Below are 19,545 nucleotides of genomic sequence, written 5' to 3'. Positions count from 1 at the left end.
GATTCTGGAACCTGCCTGGCCTTTCTCTCCCGGTGCTCCCTCGTCTTCGAGCTGCAGCCTTCTTCATTCCCCTCGGACCGCTTGAGGATAGAGTACATCATAATGCTGATGTCCGGGAGGGCACTTGCCTGGGCTACGGTGGTGTGGGAGCAACAGTCCACCATCTGCCTCAGTCTGGAGGAGTCCGTGGCGGAAGTACAGAAGGTCTCTGTTGTCCGGGAGAGAGGCTGCTTGTAAACTGCTCCAGCTACATCAAGACTCCCCGTAGTGTGGCAGACTATGCGTGGATTTTCGCACATTGGCGGCTGAGAGTGCCTGGAACCCGGAAGCATTGTTCGACATGTTCCTTCACAGATTATCGGAGGTGATCAAAGATGAGTTTGCAGCCCAGAAGCTGCCCATGGACCTCGACTCCCTCATAGTCTTAACCATCCGGATCGATGGGCAGCTATGAGAACGTAGGAGGGAGATGGAATCTGGCTCCTGTTTCCCTCCTACCTTGCCTCCGAGGAATCCCGGAAACCTCCGAAGGCATTTCCGAGAGAATCCGATGTCACACGAGTGCTCACAGGAATCGCTTATGACGGTCGAAAATCCTCCTCCAGAGCTACTGGGATGGACTCGATTGTCTCCGGGTGAACGTTTACGCAGACTGAACACCAGGAGCTGTCTGTATTGCGGGACTACAGAACATTATATTTCCACCTGTACATTAATTAAAAAGACCTAGCTCATCAGTACAGTAGGTGTGAATACTCTGGTGAGCCGTACTAGGATTTTCCAATCTCCCTTTACTCGCACCTCTCTCCATGCCACCCTGTTATGGGGTGACAAGGCCAAATGACTTCGGGTGCTCATTGACTCTGGGACCGATGAGTGCTTTATCGGTGTTATCTTGGTGTCGAAGCTTGGAATCTCCACTCAGCTCCTCTCCATTCCCATGGACGTCAGAGTGCTGGATGGGCCCTCTATTAGCACAGTCACCCGCAAACGATTCCTATCGACCTACGAGTATCAGGAAATCACAGTGAGTGTATGCAGTTCCTGCTCATTGAATCTCCCCATGTACCTGTGGTTTTGGGATATTCATAGCTCCAGAAGCACAATCCCCTGATCGACGGGGCTACTGGCGTTATTGTGGGTTGGAGCCCGTTCTGCCAAGCTCATTGTCTCAAGTCGGCCCAGCCTGCCCCGGGACGTCTTCCTGCAGGCTTGAGAGAAGCCTCCGATCTCTCCTCGGCTTTCGAACCTCTTCAGGGAGCGGAGTTGGACCTTCGGAATGCCTACCATCTGGTTCGGATACGGGAAGGAGATGAGTGGAAAACAGCCTTTAACATGACTAGCGGGCACTGTGAGTACTTAGTTATGCCATTCGGGTTGAACAACGCTCCCGCTGTGTTCCTGGCCCTGTTCAACGTTGTGCTCCGCGACATGCTGAGGTGGTTCGTGTTTGTCTACCTCGACAACATCTTGGTCTTTTCCCGGTCAGCTCAAGAACACATCCGACAAGTCCTTCAGCGTCTCCTGGAGAACCAGATTTTCGTTAAAGCGGAGAAGTGTGAGTTCCATTGCTCCACCATCTATTTCCTTGGATACGTCATCGCTTCAGGACATATACAAATGGATCCAGACAAGGTGAGAGCACTGGTGGATTGGCCTCAATTCACATCCAGAGTGCAGCTGCAACATTTCCTGGGGTTTGCTAACTTCTACTGCCGCTGCCTCTGGGGTTAGAGCATCCTGGCTTCCCCCCTCTCAGCACTCACCTCTCCCAAGGTTCCCTTTACGCTATCTCCAGCAGCTGACCAGGCATTCTCAAACGTCGATTCACTATAGCCCCCACCTTAGTCCATCTGGACCCGTCCCGTCAGTTTGTGGTGGAGGTCGACGCCTCGGATGTCGGAGTAGGGGCCGTTCTGTCCCAGCATTCTGCCCAGGACCAAAAGCTGCACCCCTGCGCTTTCCTCTCCCTTAGTCTTACCCCTGCTGAGAGGAACTATGATGTTGGAAATTAAGAACTGGCTGAAAGTGCTGGCTACAAACAGACATATTGATATTCCTCACATTAGTTGGATACAGATCCACGTGGTGGTACTATGTCCTGAAATCGCTATGAATTCTGGATATTGTGGTTTTCTTACAACCAGAAAATGTAGCTGGCCTGTTTCTACCGGTGAGATGCAGAAACGCCTGTATTTGCATGTAGTGAGGAAATTCTACATTTTTAAGACATGATTTTAATAACATCAGTGGACATATGTAGTGAAATAGAGCAGCAGTGAAATATTATTATTACAGGTTATTGTATGGGACAATATACAAACGTTTTTGAGAAAGAAGATTTGGAAAAATACAATTTTATTGAGTAAATGTATTTATTGGTTGCCAGATGAAAATGCAATGAATTTAAGGTTATTTGTTGATGTAAAAATCGAAATTGAACGATTGGAAAGTTGTGCCATTAGATTTGGAATGGTGTGGGGTCCCGAGAAAGTCTTTGGCCAAAAATTGTTTCTAGAAAAATTCTGGCGCAAAAGTTTGAATACCACTGTTCTTATCGTTTCTGAGTTGCTCTGCTAGTCCCACTCTCGGCAAGCATAGATGGATGCTGCCAGCATCGCTGTGACCGCAAAAGCATCCTTGGCAGCCAGGCAGCATCCGTGGAGATGAGAGTGTGCTCAAACAGAAGAGGGGGGCAGCAGCAATATTACTATTACAGTTCCACCCGCCGCTCCACTCTCAACGCTCACTCACTCACACACTTTCTCTGCTGCGGAGAGCTGAGACGCGCTTCACGAAAAAAGGAGAGGATATTCCGACACAGGTAGCGAAAATAACCTGACATCTTCTAAGATGGATAGCACCTACGCCGTGGACACCGGGCACAGACCGTGCTTGAAAAAATCTAGGATGTCTTGGCCATCTTCGTTTGTGGGGTTTAGACGGTAAGTGCGCAGAGTTACTACTGTGCTTCGGAACAATAGTTTTTTTACGGTGTGTGCGGATGTGCGAGATCCGTATATGAAATAACTATCAAACCAGTGCAACCTTTTCCAGATATTAGATGAATAAATGTGACGATAGAAAATAAAGCAAGTATTTTTTAGAACTTTGCTGACGTCCATTGTTTCAGGTAGGCGACTAGACTGTTAGTTGGAAAGGTTTTGGAGAAAAATAATGGAAAAAACATTTATCCTTTCCCAATTTAGTAACTACATTATATTGTACAGGGCTATTGTCGTATTTGATTCAGGCTTCATTCCTATTTTCAATATGAGCGCCTGCCCTTTATACAGTCAAGTCTAAAATTAGTGGCACCCTTGAAAAAGATGGGCAAAAAAGATGAGCGGTAGTGTATGCAATTTGTTTTCCAAATATATTATTTTATGCTAATACAATTGCTCATTAGCAAGTAATTAAAACAATCTAAATAAACAAAATATTACTTGTTAATCAAAATCTATTTCTCTGAGCAATTGTATTAGCATTAAATAATCTAATTGTCAAAAAATGTTGAGCATACAATATGTCTCAGTATTTGTATTTATTTTATACAGTGCAAAGAATCTCCAATTGAATATTGTTGTACAGGTATATATTATCACAAATGTCAAAGTTTGGCATGAGGAACAGAAATGTTGTACCATATTATTCATTAATTGTATTTGACATTTTTAAAATACATAGGCTATATATTGTTCTTCGTAAATACCTAGTACTCATCAGATAGCTATAGACTAGACTACACACTTTAGGCTATGATCAAGATATGGCAGGTGTAGTTCAGTCTACCTTTTGATTCAACTAAATTTATCTTGATTTAATTAGTATTGCTCATTTATTTGCATATAATTGTACCCACATTTGCTTCATACTGTATGTGAATTAGTTCCTCTGCTTGATGACCTCAGTTAAGTTGATAGGTGTAGCCCTACAGTAGTAGTTCATGTGAGGTGTTGTGTAAATCATCTAGGTTGGAGGATTGCAGGGACTCATGAGAAGAACATGATGACATTTTCACTAATCAGCCTTATTAAAATATTTCTGATTACACAGATTGATTATAATGATTCTGAAATCAACAGATATACACATGTACAGTACCAGTTAAAAGTTTAGACAGACCAACTCATTCCAGGGTTTTTCTTTCTTTTCTTTATTATTTTCTACGTTGTAGAATAATAGTGAAGATATCAAAACTACAAAATAACACATGGAATCGGAATCACGTAGTAACCAAAAAAGTGTTCAACAAATCAAAATATATTTTAGATTTTAGATTCTTCAAAGTAGACAACCTTTGCCTTTGCACACTCTTGGCATTCTCTCAACCAGCTTCACCTGGAATGCTTTTCCAACAGTCTTGAAGGAGTTCCCATATATGCTGAGCACTTGTTAGCTGCTTTTCCTTCACTCTGCGGTCCAACTCATCCCAAACCATCTCGATTGGGTTGAGGTTGGGTGATTGTGGAGGCCAGGTCATCTAATGCATCACTCCATCCCTCTCCTTCTTGGGCAAATAGCCCTTACACAGCCTGGAGGTGTGTTAGGTCATTGTCCTGTTAAAAAACAAATGATATTCCCACTAAGCACAAACCAGATGGGATGGCGTATCGCTGCAGAATTCTGTGGTAGCCATGCTGGTTAAGTGTGCCTTGAATTGTAAATAAATCGCTGACAGTATCACCAGCAAAGCACCATCACGCCTCCTCCTCCATGCTTCACGGTGGGAACCACACATGCGGAGATCATCCGTTCACCTACTCTGCGTCTCACAAAGACACGGAGGTTGGAACCAAAAAACTCCCATTTTGACTCATTAGACTAAAGGACAGACTTCCACAGTCTAATGTCCATTGCTCGTATTTCTTGGTCTAAGCAAGTCTCTTCTTTTTATTGTAATCCTTTAGTAGTGGTTTCTTTTTAGCAATTTGACCATGAAGGTCTGATTCACGCAATCTCCTCCGAACAGATGATGTTTAGATGTGTCTGTTACTTGAACCCTGTGAAGCATTTATTTGGGCTGCAATTTCTGAGGTTGGTAACTCTAATGAACTTATCCTCTGCAGCATAGGTAACTCTGGGTCTTCTTTTCCTGTGGTGGTCCTCATGAGAGCCAGTTTCATCATAGTGCTTCATGGTTTTTGCGACTGCACTTGAAGAAACTTTAGAAGTTCTTGAATTGTCTGGATTGACTGACCTTCATGTCTTAAAGTATTGATGGACTGTTGTTTCTCTTTGCTTATTGGAGCTGTTCTTGACATAATTTGGACTTGGCATTTTACCAAATAGGGCTATCTTCTGTATACCAACCCTACCTTGTCACAACACAACTGATTGGCACAAACGCGTTAAGAAGGAAAGAAATTCCACAAATTAACTTTTAACAAGGCCCATCTGTTAATTGAAATGCATTCCAGGTGACTACCTCATGAAGCTGGTTGAGAGAATATCAAGAGTGTGCAAAACTGTCATTAAGGCAAAGTGTGGCTTCTTTGAAGAATCTGAAATATACCATTTATTTTGATTTGGTTACTACATGATTTCATATGTGTTATTTCATAGTTTTGTTGTTTTCACTATTATTCTATAATGTAGAAAATAGTAAAAAATAAAGAAAAACCCTGGAATGAGTAGGTGTGTCCAAACTTTTAACTGGTACTGTACATATTAATACAGAGAATGTTACAATTGATTTATATGATGATAGGGTACATATTTGATGATTGCCAATAATTATCACTGAAGGGACCATTTTCTGGAGGGGGGGGGGGGGGGGGGGGGCACAACACAACACATACATGCTCCCAGGTTGCAGATCATAAATCACTGTGGTTGTTTTTCCTCCTTGAGTTGCCCTATGTCTGAATTACACCACTTTTCCTTGTGGTTTAAAATGGGAGTGTATCTCTCTCCCTCTCTAATATCGCCCACATAGAGGCCTAGATCATTAACTGATATGGTTAATGTGACATAAAGGCCCAGACTTCCGTCTGTCTTCTCAAGAGGATAGCTTGTTTCCTCCCTCCTGACTTTTGGATCAATATATCCATTCATACTACACCAGAAGTGGCCAACATCTATTAAAGGGCGGACCACTCATGGAAAATGTCCGGAATAATCTCATAGAGTGCTTGCCTAATAGGAAACATCATTGAAATGGAATGTAGATCGGACGTCACTGTTGCAAGAGTCATTTGATTGTTCGTTGTTGCCGAGTGGCCATCTTGGAATGGGGTTTTGGATCTTTGGAAGATTGCTCACCAACACCTTGTACAATATCTGTGAATTTTCATGGGAATAAACAAACTTCAGGAAGGTTACACACACACAATGTTTAGAGATCCTCCCAGAGTTATAACAACTATGGGATTTTGTCAGGCTTACACCTGCCCCTAAGTTAGATTTACGTATGCTATGTTATATAAGCTTACTTTCTACCTGTGAAATTAACTTAATAAACCAGCTGTGTTCAATCTAATACCTTTAAAAAATATATCCATTCAGGAGATGTGAAAACTCAGCCATTATCCAAAGCCAGTCTGAGAGGAGGGCACGGCTTCGTCAGTGGCATCTGATATCATATTGTTCAACACTAAAAGCAGAGACTGCTCCAGTTAAAGATGCACAATGCCAACAATCGCTCTGCCATTTCCCGGTTGCTAAAATTGTAATAGTTCGCCTAATTTTAGTTTGTGACAAAACAAGCAAAAATCATTGTACCATGTTAACTGCAGTGAAATATATCTTCCATAACCAAAAATACTGTATTTTCAGCTGTTTGATGCTGGTGTACAAAACCGGAAGGAAAAGACTTAAGAACAGGAAGCATAGAAATAGCGCACACAGAACAGATCTATCACTTCTTAGACTTGCTTGAAATGAGAATGACAGATATATAACACACATTTCTATGTGAATTTGGTCAGGGCGTCTAAAAAGTGACATATTGCAGCTTTAAGGCATGTGTCCCAAATGGCACTTTTTATTTAGTGCACTACTTTTGATCAGATCCTCCAGACGCTGGTCAAACGTAGCACACTAAATAGGGAATATGGTGCTATTTGGGATACAGACTAGACACAGTAGCTCCTGGGACTAGGTCTGCCTTGGTTGTACATGGGAGCCAGTGACACTGACTGACCTGGTGCTGAATAAACATTGAGGGCACTCTTTAATTGGTGCCAAGTCTAATATTGTTACAATGTTAAATGGAATAGGAAGACGGATAACCGGGCCTGTGCTGAATCGAACCAAAGCTTTAGTGACCCGTCTCATGATTTAAGATGTGAAATGTTTCTGCAGGTGCCAACCCACTGGGCCTCCACATTATTTCAACGTGGAGAATTGGGTAATATTTGGTTGATATGTTGATCAATGAGATTACAACCTATTTTCACCCACTCAAAAAGACAGACAAAAGTTTGTTGAATTCCCAATGTGTTATCACTTCTAAAAGCAAAAACAAATTCCAATAGAAAATCAATGTCTGATTTTTGGTTTAGTCGTCATCTAAATGTGTTATCATTGTGCTTTCAACCATTTAAAAGCACACCAAAGTTCAAATGGGAATATAATGTCAGATGTTTAGTTTATTTATATGACAGTTTAATGTGTTATCGCTGTGCTTGATCTAATAGCATAACTAAATGACCTGGACTACAGATAGTTGAGATCACATTAAAGTACATGGTGCAAGTGATCAATGCCGTTTGAGATTCTGTGCAGATTATTTGAGCAATTGTGAAGATTTTCACAGACCTGCGACCCTGAACATGAGCGCTTTCTATGATTACATAAGACATTTATTATTACAGTAACCTCAAAATGTGGCCATAGATGTGTTACTCATTTTAAGGTTGAAAAAATACTGTTACATTAGTTTGTAAGATAGTAAATAGCCTAATGTTAATGCTGTCTTAAAAAAGTAAAATTGAATTCTGTTTGGTTGAGAACGCAACCAAATATCCACATTTAAAGGAGATGTATCGACTGCTTGGATAGTTCCATTTGAGCCACTGGCTTAATCCTATTCTTTAACAATTTTTTTCGGTTGAGATATGAATCCAACATCATTTGTTAACTTGTTAATAGGCTATTTACCGTATTGCAAAAGTGATATTGAATTGTGTTTGGTTGTTAATGTAACCAAATATCTATGTATCTTCTGGTTAGATAGCTGTCTGTGCCACTGAGTCTGGCTTTAATTCCAGTTTGTCTAGAAATGAAAAATGTATATGTTGAATTTACTTCTCCATTTCAAACAAAAATCTAAGTTAAAGAATAGGACTAAATCAAACTTCTTAAATTAACTTTAAATACAGTTTGATTTGATTGAATCCTATTCTGTTATGTTTGGTTGAGATGGAGATGGGAAACCAATATATTTATTATTAAAGAGCGACTGCCTTTAAAAAGAAAGGAATCCCTTTGAAAACAGCCTATGTGTCAAGGTTGGGTTTTGATTTGATGATGTCCATTTGCCACTAATATCGGGTGAACAGCTGCTGTGTTTGCTGTCTGTCCAATAGCATAGACCAGGGGTACTCAAGTACTATTTGAGAAGGTCCGGTCACACAAATGTTCTAGGTGGCAAAGGTCCGGATGGATAATGTCATTTATAGTAGTAACAAACCCCCACCTCGCAACCCATGTAACCCCAAACTGTTCACACCCTTCTCGGTGGCAGAGAGAAAATGTTGCAGTTTTAAAGCAAATTTCCCACAATTCTACACATTTTGCATGGTGCATAGATGTTTTTTTTGTTGCAGTTTTAAAGCTAATTTCCTACAATTCTACACATTCTTACATGTCTTATGTGTGTTTACAAGATACCAGAGATCGAAGCCCGACCGATTAAAAAAATGTGCGGTCCGTATTGACCCCGTTCTAGGTCCGGATCTGGTCCGAGGTCTGCCAGTTGAGTATGGGGGGCATAGACAGTGAGACAAACCTGCCCAGCAGCTCCGACTGTTTACATAAGACAGCACGTTGCACATTTTTTACTTAAATACTGCCCCAAACACCTTGGATGTGAAATTGTGCAACCATAACATCCTTGTCAAACATGTCAAAATTAATGACACATTTCTTGATTTATCTTAGATTCTGGGGATTTTGAGGAAGTGAAATAAGATTCCTTTCTACAGTGTCTCATGGGGGACAAACATCATTAACCAAACACAGAATCGGTCAGGTAACAAACCTCCAAGACAGAAATCTCGTTTTTCTAGTGCGCAACAGAAAAACACACGTGCCAATCAATGTGTAGTGCCTCTTTAAATGTAAACTTTTATTAGTAATGTGTTGTGTATTTTCTGTTGAATCCTGGACTTAATTTAAACAATAGGCTAGTTGTTGATGACTTCCCAAATGCTACATTGCCTTCGGAAAGTATTCACACCCGTTGACTTATTCCACATTTTGTTGTGTTACAGCCTGAATTCAACATTGATTAAATCGATTTTTCTTTCTCACCCATCTACACACAATACCCCATAATGACAAAGTGAAAACATGTTTTTTTTAAATGTATACTCATTTACATACTGTAAGTATCCACAGCCCTTTGCTGTGACACTCCAAATTGAGCTCAGGTGCATCCAATTTCCTTTGATCATACTTGAGCTGTTGCTACACTTGATTGGAGTCCACCTGTGGCCAATTCAATTGTTTGGACATGATTTAGAAGAAACACACCTGTCTATATAAGGTCCCACAGTTGACAGTGCATGTCAGAGCAGAAACTATCCCATGAAGTCCAAAGAACTGTCCGTAGATCTCTGAGATAAAATTGTGATGAGGCATATATCTGGGGAAGGGTATAAAACAGTGTTGAAAGTTTCCTAGAGTACAGGGGTCTCCATCAATAAGAAATTTGGCAAATATGGAACTACCCAGACTCTGCCTAGAGCTGGCCATCCGACCAAACTGAGAAACAGGACAAGATGGACCTTGGTCAGGGAGGTGACCAAGAACCCAATGATCACTCTGACAGAACTACAGAGTTCCTTGGCTAATATGAGAAAACCTGCCAGAAGGACAAGTCTCTACAGCATTTCACCAATCTGGGCTTTATGGGAGAGTGGCCAGACGGAAGGCACTCCTGAGAAAAAGGCACAGGATAGCATACCTGGAGTTTTCACTTTGTCATTATGGGGTATTGTGTGTTGATGGGTGGAATATGGAATAAGTCGAGGGGAATATATACTTTCTGAAGGCATTGTCTATAGGTTTAATAGCGCCGTTGATTATACACTACATATACAAAAGTATGTGGACATCCCTTCAAATTAGTGGATTCGGGTATTTTGGCCACATTCGTTGCTGACAGGTGTAAAAAAAATCGAGTACACAGCCATGCAATGTCCATTGACAAACATTGGCAGTAGAATGGCCTTACTGAAGAGCTCAGTGACTTTCAACGTGGCACCATCATAGGATGGCATCTTTCCAACAAGTCTGTTCGTCAAATTTCTGTCCTGTAAGTGCTGTAATTGTGATGTGGAAATGTCTAGGAGCAACAACGGCTCAGCCATGAAATGGTAGGTCACACAAGCTCAAAGAGTGCTGAAGCGCATAGTGCGTAAAAATCATCTGTCCTCGGTTGCCACCCTCACTACCGAGTTCCAAACTGCCTCTGGAAGCAACATCAGTACAAGAACTGGGTTTCAATGGCCGAGCAGCCGCACACAATCCTAAGATCACCATGCGCAATGCCAAGCGTCAGCTAGAGTGGTGTAAAGCTCGCCGCCATTGGACTCTGGAGCAGTGGAAATGCGTTCTTTGGAGTGATGAATCATGCTTCACCATCTGGCAGTCTGATAGACAAATCTGGGTTTGGCGGATGCCAGGAAAACACTACCTGCCCCAATGCATAGTGCCAACTGTAAAGTTTAGGGGAGGAGAAATAATGGTCTGTGGCTGTTTTCATGGTTCGGGCTAGACCCCTTAGTTCCAGTGAAGGGAAACTTAACGCTACAGCATGCAATGACGTTCTTGACGATTCTGTGCTTCCAACTTTGTGGCAACTGTTTGGTGAAGGCCCTTTCCTGTTCAGCATAATGCCCTCGTGCACAAAGTGAGGCCCATACAGAAATGGTTTATCGAGATTGGTGTGGAAGAACTTGACTGGCCTGCACAGAGCCCTGACCTCAACCCCATCGAACACCTTTGGGATGAATTGGAACGCCGACTGCAAGCCAGGCCTAATCACCCAACATAAGTGCCTGACCTCACTAACGCTCTTGTGGCTGAATGGAAGGAAGTCCCCACAGCAATGTTACAACATCTAGTGGAAAGCCTTCCCAGAAAAGTGGACGTTTTTATGGCATTAAAGGGGGGACCAACTTCATATTAATGCCCACGATTTTGTAATGAGATGTTCGACGAGCAGTTTTGACCATGTAGTGTATATGATTGATCAAGTATTTGCTCTGTTGAACCTACACTTTAGAATGATTTTGATAGCAACAGTGAATCTATTAAGTGGAGATTTCTCAACAATCATTGTCATGATAGCACATTGGTAATAGTCAGTGACAAATATCATAGCTGGACTTAAAATCCTAGATGGGAGACAGAAATTATTTTTATTTTTCATACATTTTTTTATTGAACCTTTATTTAACTAGGCAATCAGTTAAGAACAAATTCTTATTTACAATGACGGCCTACCCCCAGCCAAACCCGGACGATGCTGGAACAATTGTGTGCCGCCCTATGGGACTCCCAATCACAGCCGAATGTGATACCTCCTGGATAGCTGTAGATAGATCAACTCTCCAGTAGGAGGTGCTGCCCAGCCTATATACACTGCTCAAAAAAATAAAGGGAACACTTAAACAACACAATGTAACTCCAAGTCAATCACACTTCTGTGAAATCAAACTGTCCACTTAGGAAGCAACACTGATTGACAATAAATTTCACATGCTGTTGTGCAAATGGAATAGACAAAAGGTGGAAATTATAGGCAATTAGTAAGACACCCCTAAAAAAATAATGGTTCTGCAGGTGGTGACCACACACCACTTCTCAGTTCCTATGCTTCCTGGCTGATGTTTTGGTCACTTTTGAATGCTGGCGGTGCTTTCACTCTAGTGGTAGCATGAGACGGAGTCTACAACCCACACAAGTGGCTCAGGTAGTGCAGCTCATCCAGGATGGCACATCAATGCGAGCTGTGGCAAAAAGGTTTGCTGTGTCTGTCAGCGTAGTGTCCAGAGCATGGAGGCGCTACCAAGAGACAGGCATGCTGCAAGGAGGCATGAGGACTGCAGATGTGGCCAGGGCAATAAATTGCAATGTCCGTACTGTGAGATGCCTTAGACAGCGCTACTATGAGACAGGACGGACAGCCGACCGTCCTCGCCGTGGCAGACCACGTGTAACAACACCTGCACAGGATCTGTACATCTGAACATCACACCTGCGCGACAGGTACAGGATGGCAACAGCAACTGCCCGAGTCACACCAGGAAGGCACAATCCCTCCATCAGTGCTCAGACTGTCCGCAATAGGCTGAGAGAGGCTGGACTGAAGGCTTGTAGGCCTGTTGTAAGGCAGGTCCTCACCAGACATCACCGGCAACAACGTCGCCTATGGGCACAAACCCACCATCGCTGGACCAGACAGGACTGGCAAAAAGTGCTCTTCACTGACAAGTCACGGTTTTGTCTCACCAGGGCTGATGTTCGGATTTGCGTTTATCGTCGAAGGAATGAGCGTTACACCGAGGCCTGTACTCTGGAGCGGGATCGATTTGGAGGTGGAGGGTCCATCATGGTCTGGGGCGGTGTGTCACAGCATCGGACTGAGCTTGTTGTCATTGCAGGCAATCTCAACGCTGTGCGTTACAGGGATGGCATCCTCCTCCCTCATGTGGTACCCTTCCTGCAGGCTACTCCTGACATGACCCTCCAGCATGACAATGCCGCCAGCCATACTGCTCGTTCTTTGTGTGATTTCCTGCAAGACTGGAATGTCAGTGTTCTGCCATGGCCAGTGAAGAGCCCGGATCTCAATCCCATTGAGCACGTCTAGGACTTGTTGGATCGGAGGGTGAGGGCTAGGGCCATTCCCCCCAGAAATGTCCGGGAACTTGCAGGTGCCTTGGTGGAAGAGTGGGGTAACATCTCACAGCAAGAACTGGCAAATCTGGCGCAGTCCAAGAGGAGGAGATGTACTGCAGTACTTAATGCAGCTGGTGGCCACACCATATATTGACTGTTACTTTTGATTTTGACCCCCTCCCCCCTTTGTTCAGGGTCACATTATTCCATTTCTGTTAGTCACATGTCTGTGGAACTTGTTCAGTTTATATCTCAGTTGTTGAATCTTGTTATGTTCATATAAATATTTACACATGATAAGTTTGCTGAAAATAAACACAGTTGACAGTGAGAGTACGTTTCTTTTTTTGCTGAGTTTATTTTATTCAAGGTTTGTCTATGTTGAAAATTGGTCACCATGATGACATAAATGTTACTATTAAAACAAAAGTGATGGATTTTTAAAAATCCAATGTATTTTCTACATAGATTCCACTTCACAATACGTTGACAAATTACATTGAAACAACGTTGATTTAACCATTTTTGTGCCCAATAACTGCTAGTTATTGTACAGGAATTTCGGCAGTTCGTTGAGATTATGTGGAGCTCAGTTTTGCCTCCCTTGTTAATATTAATTATATTTTGCAGGGAAATGAGGATGGAATTGATAGCAAATGAGATCTGATTGATTCATAGTGTGGGTCGACCTCCGGGCTGATCATCTTATGTTAATTATATCAGCTTTGCCACCAGCAGAGTCAGAATTCAAATCGCCCCTGGGAGCCAAAGCCAAATTAGTAAGCGATATGTTTAAACAAGGGGATTGTGGAAGTAGCTAAAGGAAGACATGGGGAGCGTGGTGCAGTTACATGAGAGCTTTGTAAATATTGAAGTGTATCCAACTGAGCTTGACTGAAATTGATATTCTACAATATAATCATGAGTCTGAGTAGAATGTTATGAAAAACTGCACATTATCTAATAGTGAGAAGTAAGTGCATCCTCAATGTCATGTCAGTGTTGATAAACTCAAACCTGACGGCCCAGTCATGCAACTGCACAGTAAGAATCAATTCAGGTCTTTCAAATTACTGCGTTTTTGGATATATTCTATTCTATTAACCTCTAGGAAATCCATTTAGGTTGGATACTCAGTTCTCTTAACCTCTAGGAAATCCATTTAGGTTGGATACTCAGTTCTCTTAACCTCTAAGAAATTAATTTAGGTTCATTGGCATCTTTTGGATTTGTGCCAAATAAGAGCTTATGTGTTCCATGGATCATTGGCCCGCAGGCTACTGAGTTTCAACATATGACTAATCCGTACATGCTATTCAGTCTTTTGCAGGGGAACTTGTGCACTGAAATTCTGTAGATTTTTTCAAGGTTGGCAATAAGGGAGGTTAGTAATCAGAACATATCCCAGCGGGAAATTATGCCTACTTTCTGGGGATTCTGTGGGCCATCCAATCAAAATGCAAACCTGTCGGAATACAGTACATGTCAACTTTATGGGTTAATCCATTCTGTTTCACGTATAGGGGGAGTCCGTGCAGTTGATAGCACCAGTCAAAAAATCAAGGGAATCACAGAATAAAACTCCTCAATAAATGCTCTCAATTTGTGGAATGCACGCTATGCAGTAAGTGATGGAACCATTTAGTATTTGATATAATGTGCATTATGGTGCCTATGAAATGGAGCTTCAAGGCCTCTGCTGCTTTTCTCAAAATACTAGTAGGTACGATTTAAGTGTGCCTCCATTTCTGTTTGATAATAAACTATGTCTGAGAAAGGCCTTTGTCACACAGGTGGTTATTGCGGTTTCTTTTGGTTTGGTTCTGATGTACAACTGGCTAAGGCTGAGTTTATTTTCAAGTGCACATAAGAATTGAACCAAAGTATTGTTGGAACTTGTGAGGTATGAAATGTCTTAAGAACAACCTTAGAGGAACTTTGTTTTCTTTTTGCATTGCAATTAGGAGTGTGTTCTGGACTCAGTTACACCTCTGGCCCGTGAAATCAATACACAACTGGCAAGTCATTAGCATGTGAAGTCTTTAGTGAGATCGATGAAGCGCTAAAAACAATGAAGGGACTCTTGTTTCCTCTATTTGGTGTCTTACGTCAGCCTCTCTGTGATGAATGTGGTTCTACATAATCAACCGTTATAGGAATCCCTTAAAGCTGTAATATGTGACTTTTTGGGCGAACTGACCAAATTCACATAGAAATGTGAGTTATAGAGCTATCGTTGAAAGCAAGTCTAAGAAGTGGTAGATCTGATCTATGCGCGATTACGTTTCTGGAACACGCTGTCGTACACGTCGGTTACACATGGTCTGCGGCTGTGAGGCCAGTTGGACATACTGCCAAATTCCCTAAAACAACATTGGAGGCGGTTTATGGTAGAGAAATGAACATGACATTTTCTGGCAACAGCTCTGGTGGACATTCCTGCAGTCAGCATGCCAATGGCACGCTTCCTCAAAACTGGAGACATCTGTAGCATTGTGTTGTGTGACAAAACTGCACATTTTAGAGTGGCCTTTTATTGTCTACAGCACAAGGTGCACCTGTGTAATGATCATGCTGTTTAATCGGCTTCTTGATATGCCACACCTGTCAGGTGGATGGATTATCTTGGCAAAGGAGAATGGCTCACTAACAGGGATGTGAAGAAATTTGTGTACAATTTTGAGAGAAATAAGCTTTTTTGGGCGTTTGGGTGTCTTTTATTTCAGCTCATGAAACATGGGACCAACAATTTACATGTTGCGTTTATATTTTTGTTCAGGATGCAATATTTTTGCTTATTGCAAATATACACTGCTCAAAAAAATAAAGGGAACACTTAAACAACACAATGTTACTCCAAGTCAATCACACTTCTGTGAAATCAAACTGTCCACTTAGGAAGCAACACTGATTGACAATAAATTTCACATGCTGTTGTGCAAATGGAATAGACAAAAGGTGGAAATTATAGACAATTAGCAAGACACCCCCAATAAAGGAATGGTTCTGCAGGTGGTGACCACAGACCACTTCTCAGTTCCTATGCTTCCTGGCTGATGTTTTGGTCACTTTTGAATGCTGGCGGTGCTTTCACTCTAGTTGTAGCATGAGACGGAGTCTACAACCCACACAAGTTGCTCAGGTAGTGCAGTTCATCCAGGATGGCACATCAATGCGAGCTGTGGCAAGAAGGTTTGCTGTGTCTGTCAGCGTAGTGTCCAGAGCATGGAGGCGCTACCAGGAGACAGGCCAGTACATCAGGAGACGTGGAGGAGGCCGTAGGAGGGCAACAACCCAGCAGCAGGACCGCTACCTCCACCTTTGTGCAAGGAGGGGCACTGCCAGAGCTCTGCAAAATGACCTCCAGCAGGCCACAAGAGCTTATGTGTTCCATTTCACAGATGGTTTAGATGGTACAATGTTTCTCTTGTTTTGTCACATAAACTGAAATTAGGCGAACTATTCGAATTTTAGCATCCAGGAAATGGAGGAGCGATTTCTGCATATTGCACCTTTTAATTTGACATTCAGTTTTAGTGCACCATAAGACTCAGTTGATTAGTGGCCCAACTCAAGCACCATCCACCCCATTGTCCTTCTGTACTGTGATGACTTTCAGAATTAAACATGGAATCAACGTTTGACGTTTGATTCAATGTAGGCCAATTATACCGCTAATCAACGACTAACGGATGGTGTTTAGTTTTTTCTGTTATGTCAAAAGGTGAGACAAAATTATAATATCGAGACGCTGTTGGGTAAAGTACTGTGGTAGAGCCACCTGAAAAAGGGGAGTGTAGCCCCCTTCACCACACTTCACCACACTAGTGCAGACTAGAGTCATTTGTGTTGATTAGCCTGCAACGACCAGAAGGGAAAACATTTATCTGGATTGTTATGGGACAGGCGTCCCCTTGTCCCCAAACACAAGCCTGCCTCCATAGTCCCCATTGTCATTAACTGGAAATGGTATTCGCCTCAAGAACAGTAATGGGGTAAACATCAGTGTATTTGCTGTAGTCACCAGCACTGCACCAGAGTCTTCTTCCACAGGCCGAATTAATATTGTTTTTCCTGTCATTGGTCAATCGTATTAACAATGAGGCTACACTTGATTATTTAGAAAATCCTAATTGGATTTGTTTAAAAAGTAATCACTCAACACAATTCAGTTCTTTCTCTACCGATTATTTGGCTGCTTGTCTTTGAGCTTTAGTGTGCATTCAATTCATATTGATCAGTCTAAAGAAAATATCAATCATCCTGACGTAACGTTACACTTAGGTTTGCCTCCAGGGGAATCTGCCTAAGATTGCACCCTAAAGAAAAGTATTGAGCGTGCCATGGTATCGGGACCGACTCCTAGGCACTACCATTTTGTCTATGAAATCTGTCTTAATATGGGTGTGTAATGACTCGGTGCTGTGTGCTGTTTTTTTATGTCGAGGGGGTCAGTGATAGCTCTCTCAGACAGGAGAGACGAGAGCACTCAGTCACAGGGAGAGGAGCTGGAGACCAATGCAGTGAGTGCCCCCTTCATGTCACACTCGTGTAGAGATCATCTGCATCCTTCCATCTGCCAGGGATATTACTGGAAATACAGCAGCAAGGTGTTAGCGTTTAGCTCCGGGTATCCCTATCATATTGAGATAGACAACAGCAAGGTGTTAGCGTTTAGCTCCGGGTATCCCTATCATAAGGAGATAGACAACAGCAAGGTGTTAGCGTTTAGCTCCGGGTATCCCTATCATATTGAGATAGACAACAGCAAGGTGTTAGCGTTTAGCTCCGGGTATCCCTATCATATTGAGATAGACAACAGCAAGGTGTTAGCGGTTAGCTCCGGGTATCCCTATCATATTGAGATAGACAACAGCAAGGTGTTAGCGTTTAGCTCCGGGTATCCCTATCATATTGAGATAGACAACAGCAAGGTGTTAGCGTTTAGCTCCGGGTATCCCTATCATATTGAGATAGACAACAGCAAGGTGTTAGCGTTTAGCTCCGGGTATCCCTATCATATTGAGATAGACAACAGCAAGGTGTTAGCGTTTAGCTCCGGGTATCCCTATCATATTGAGATAGACAACAGCAAGGTGTTAGCGGTTAGCTCCGGGTATCCCTATCATATTGAGATAGACAACAGCAAGGTGTTAGCGTTTAGCTCCGGGTATCCCTATCATATTGAGATAGACAACAGCAAGGTGTTAGCGTTTAGCTCCGGGTATCCCTATCATATTGAGATAGACAACAGCAAGGTGTTAGCGTTTAGCTCCGGGTATCCCTATCATATTGAGATAGACAACAGCAAGGTGTTAGCGGTTAGCTCCGGGTATCCCTATCATATTGAGATAGACAACAGCAAGGTGTTAGCGGTTAGCTCCGGGTATCCCTATCATATTGAGATAGATTGCATATAACATATACCACTGTTCTTGGCCATTTGAAAGACAACTGAACAACATTCTTAAGAGAATTGCAGTTGTTCAGCTCTTTTGCAATAGCAATGTAGCGACAGTGCTTTAGTTTGAAAGGCACAGAACCTTGTCAATTATATGGCTTCTATTGCTGTGCTCACAGCTCACAGCAAGATTTGATACAGCCCCTGCTTTGCCCCCCCCACTGCTCATGACTAGTAGTCTGATGACAACTGCCACTGTTTCTAACAATGTGGAGACAAAAAAAGAGATGGTCTCACATTAAACACAGTGCACTCTCCCTAAACACTAAACGTAACAGACAGAGAAGAAAGCTCATCCTTTCCCAGAGTGAAACAGACCTAGTAGCACAATATGTCAGATGTGTTCTACAGACAAAAACAAAAAAAAAGCCAGCCATGTCTTGACAACAGACCAAGGACAAAAAGCGTAATTGTTTAACCTCCGGATGGAAAAAGGCAAGCCAGCACAAAGAGAGAGCTCAATTAGACTCAAAAAGAGAAGACACTGACTTGATTCACAGCACTTTTTAGCCCCCATACTGCTCCTACAAAGCGTCTTCTGTTCAGGCAAATGCTCCGGTTAACTTCCATCTCTGTGTGGCGATGTTGTCATCTTTTATAGATACACTACATGACCAAAAGTATGTGGATACCTGCTCATCGAACATCTCATTCCAAAATTATTGGCATTAATATGGAGTTGGTACCCCCTTTGCTGCTACAACAGCCTCCACTCTTCTGTGGGAAGGCTTTCCACTAGATGTTGGAACATTGCTGCAGGGACTTGTTTCCATTCAACCACTAGAGCATTAGTGAGGTCGGGCACTGATGTTGGGCGATTAGGCCTGGCTCGTAGTCAGCGTTCCAATTCATCCCAAAGGTGTTTGATGGGGTTGAGGTCAGGGCTCTGTGCAGGCCAGTCAAGTTCTTCCACACCGATCGCGACAAATCATTTCTGTATGGACCTTGCTTTGTGCATTGGAGCATTGTCATGCTGAAACAGGAAAGCATTACGATTTCCCTTCACTGGA

The 19,545-nt window shown here is 42.5% G+C and overlaps 1 protein-coding gene across 2 annotated transcripts in view; it reads left to right on the top strand.

Annotated features, from left to right (window-relative positions):
• Positions 1 to 2,714: 2,714 nt before the first annotated feature.
• The window catches only part of LOC129818988 (cAMP-specific 3',5'-cyclic phosphodiesterase 4D-like), a 325,770-nt gene continuing 308,939 nt past the window's right edge, over positions 2,715 to 19,545 (top strand). The window contains exon 1 of one of the 2 annotated variants that reach the window (XM_055875412.1): positions 2,715 to 2,945. In XM_055875412.1, the coding sequence (XP_055731387.1) occupies positions 2,854 to 2,945 (92 nt within the window). In that variant the 5' untranslated portion in view covers positions 2,715 to 2,853. The remainder of the gene's footprint in view (positions 2,946 to 19,545) is intronic. The other variant, XM_055875416.1, reaches the window with a different exon arrangement.

This window comes from Salvelinus fontinalis, chromosome 21, assembly GCF_029448725.1.
Source record: "Salvelinus fontinalis isolate EN_2023a chromosome 21, ASM2944872v1, whole genome shotgun sequence".
Taxonomy (NCBI): Eukaryota; Metazoa; Chordata; class Actinopteri; order Salmoniformes; family Salmonidae; genus Salvelinus; species Salvelinus fontinalis.
The sequence above is the reverse complement of the archived record's forward strand: the minus strand, read 5'-3'. Positions and strand labels throughout refer to the sequence as shown.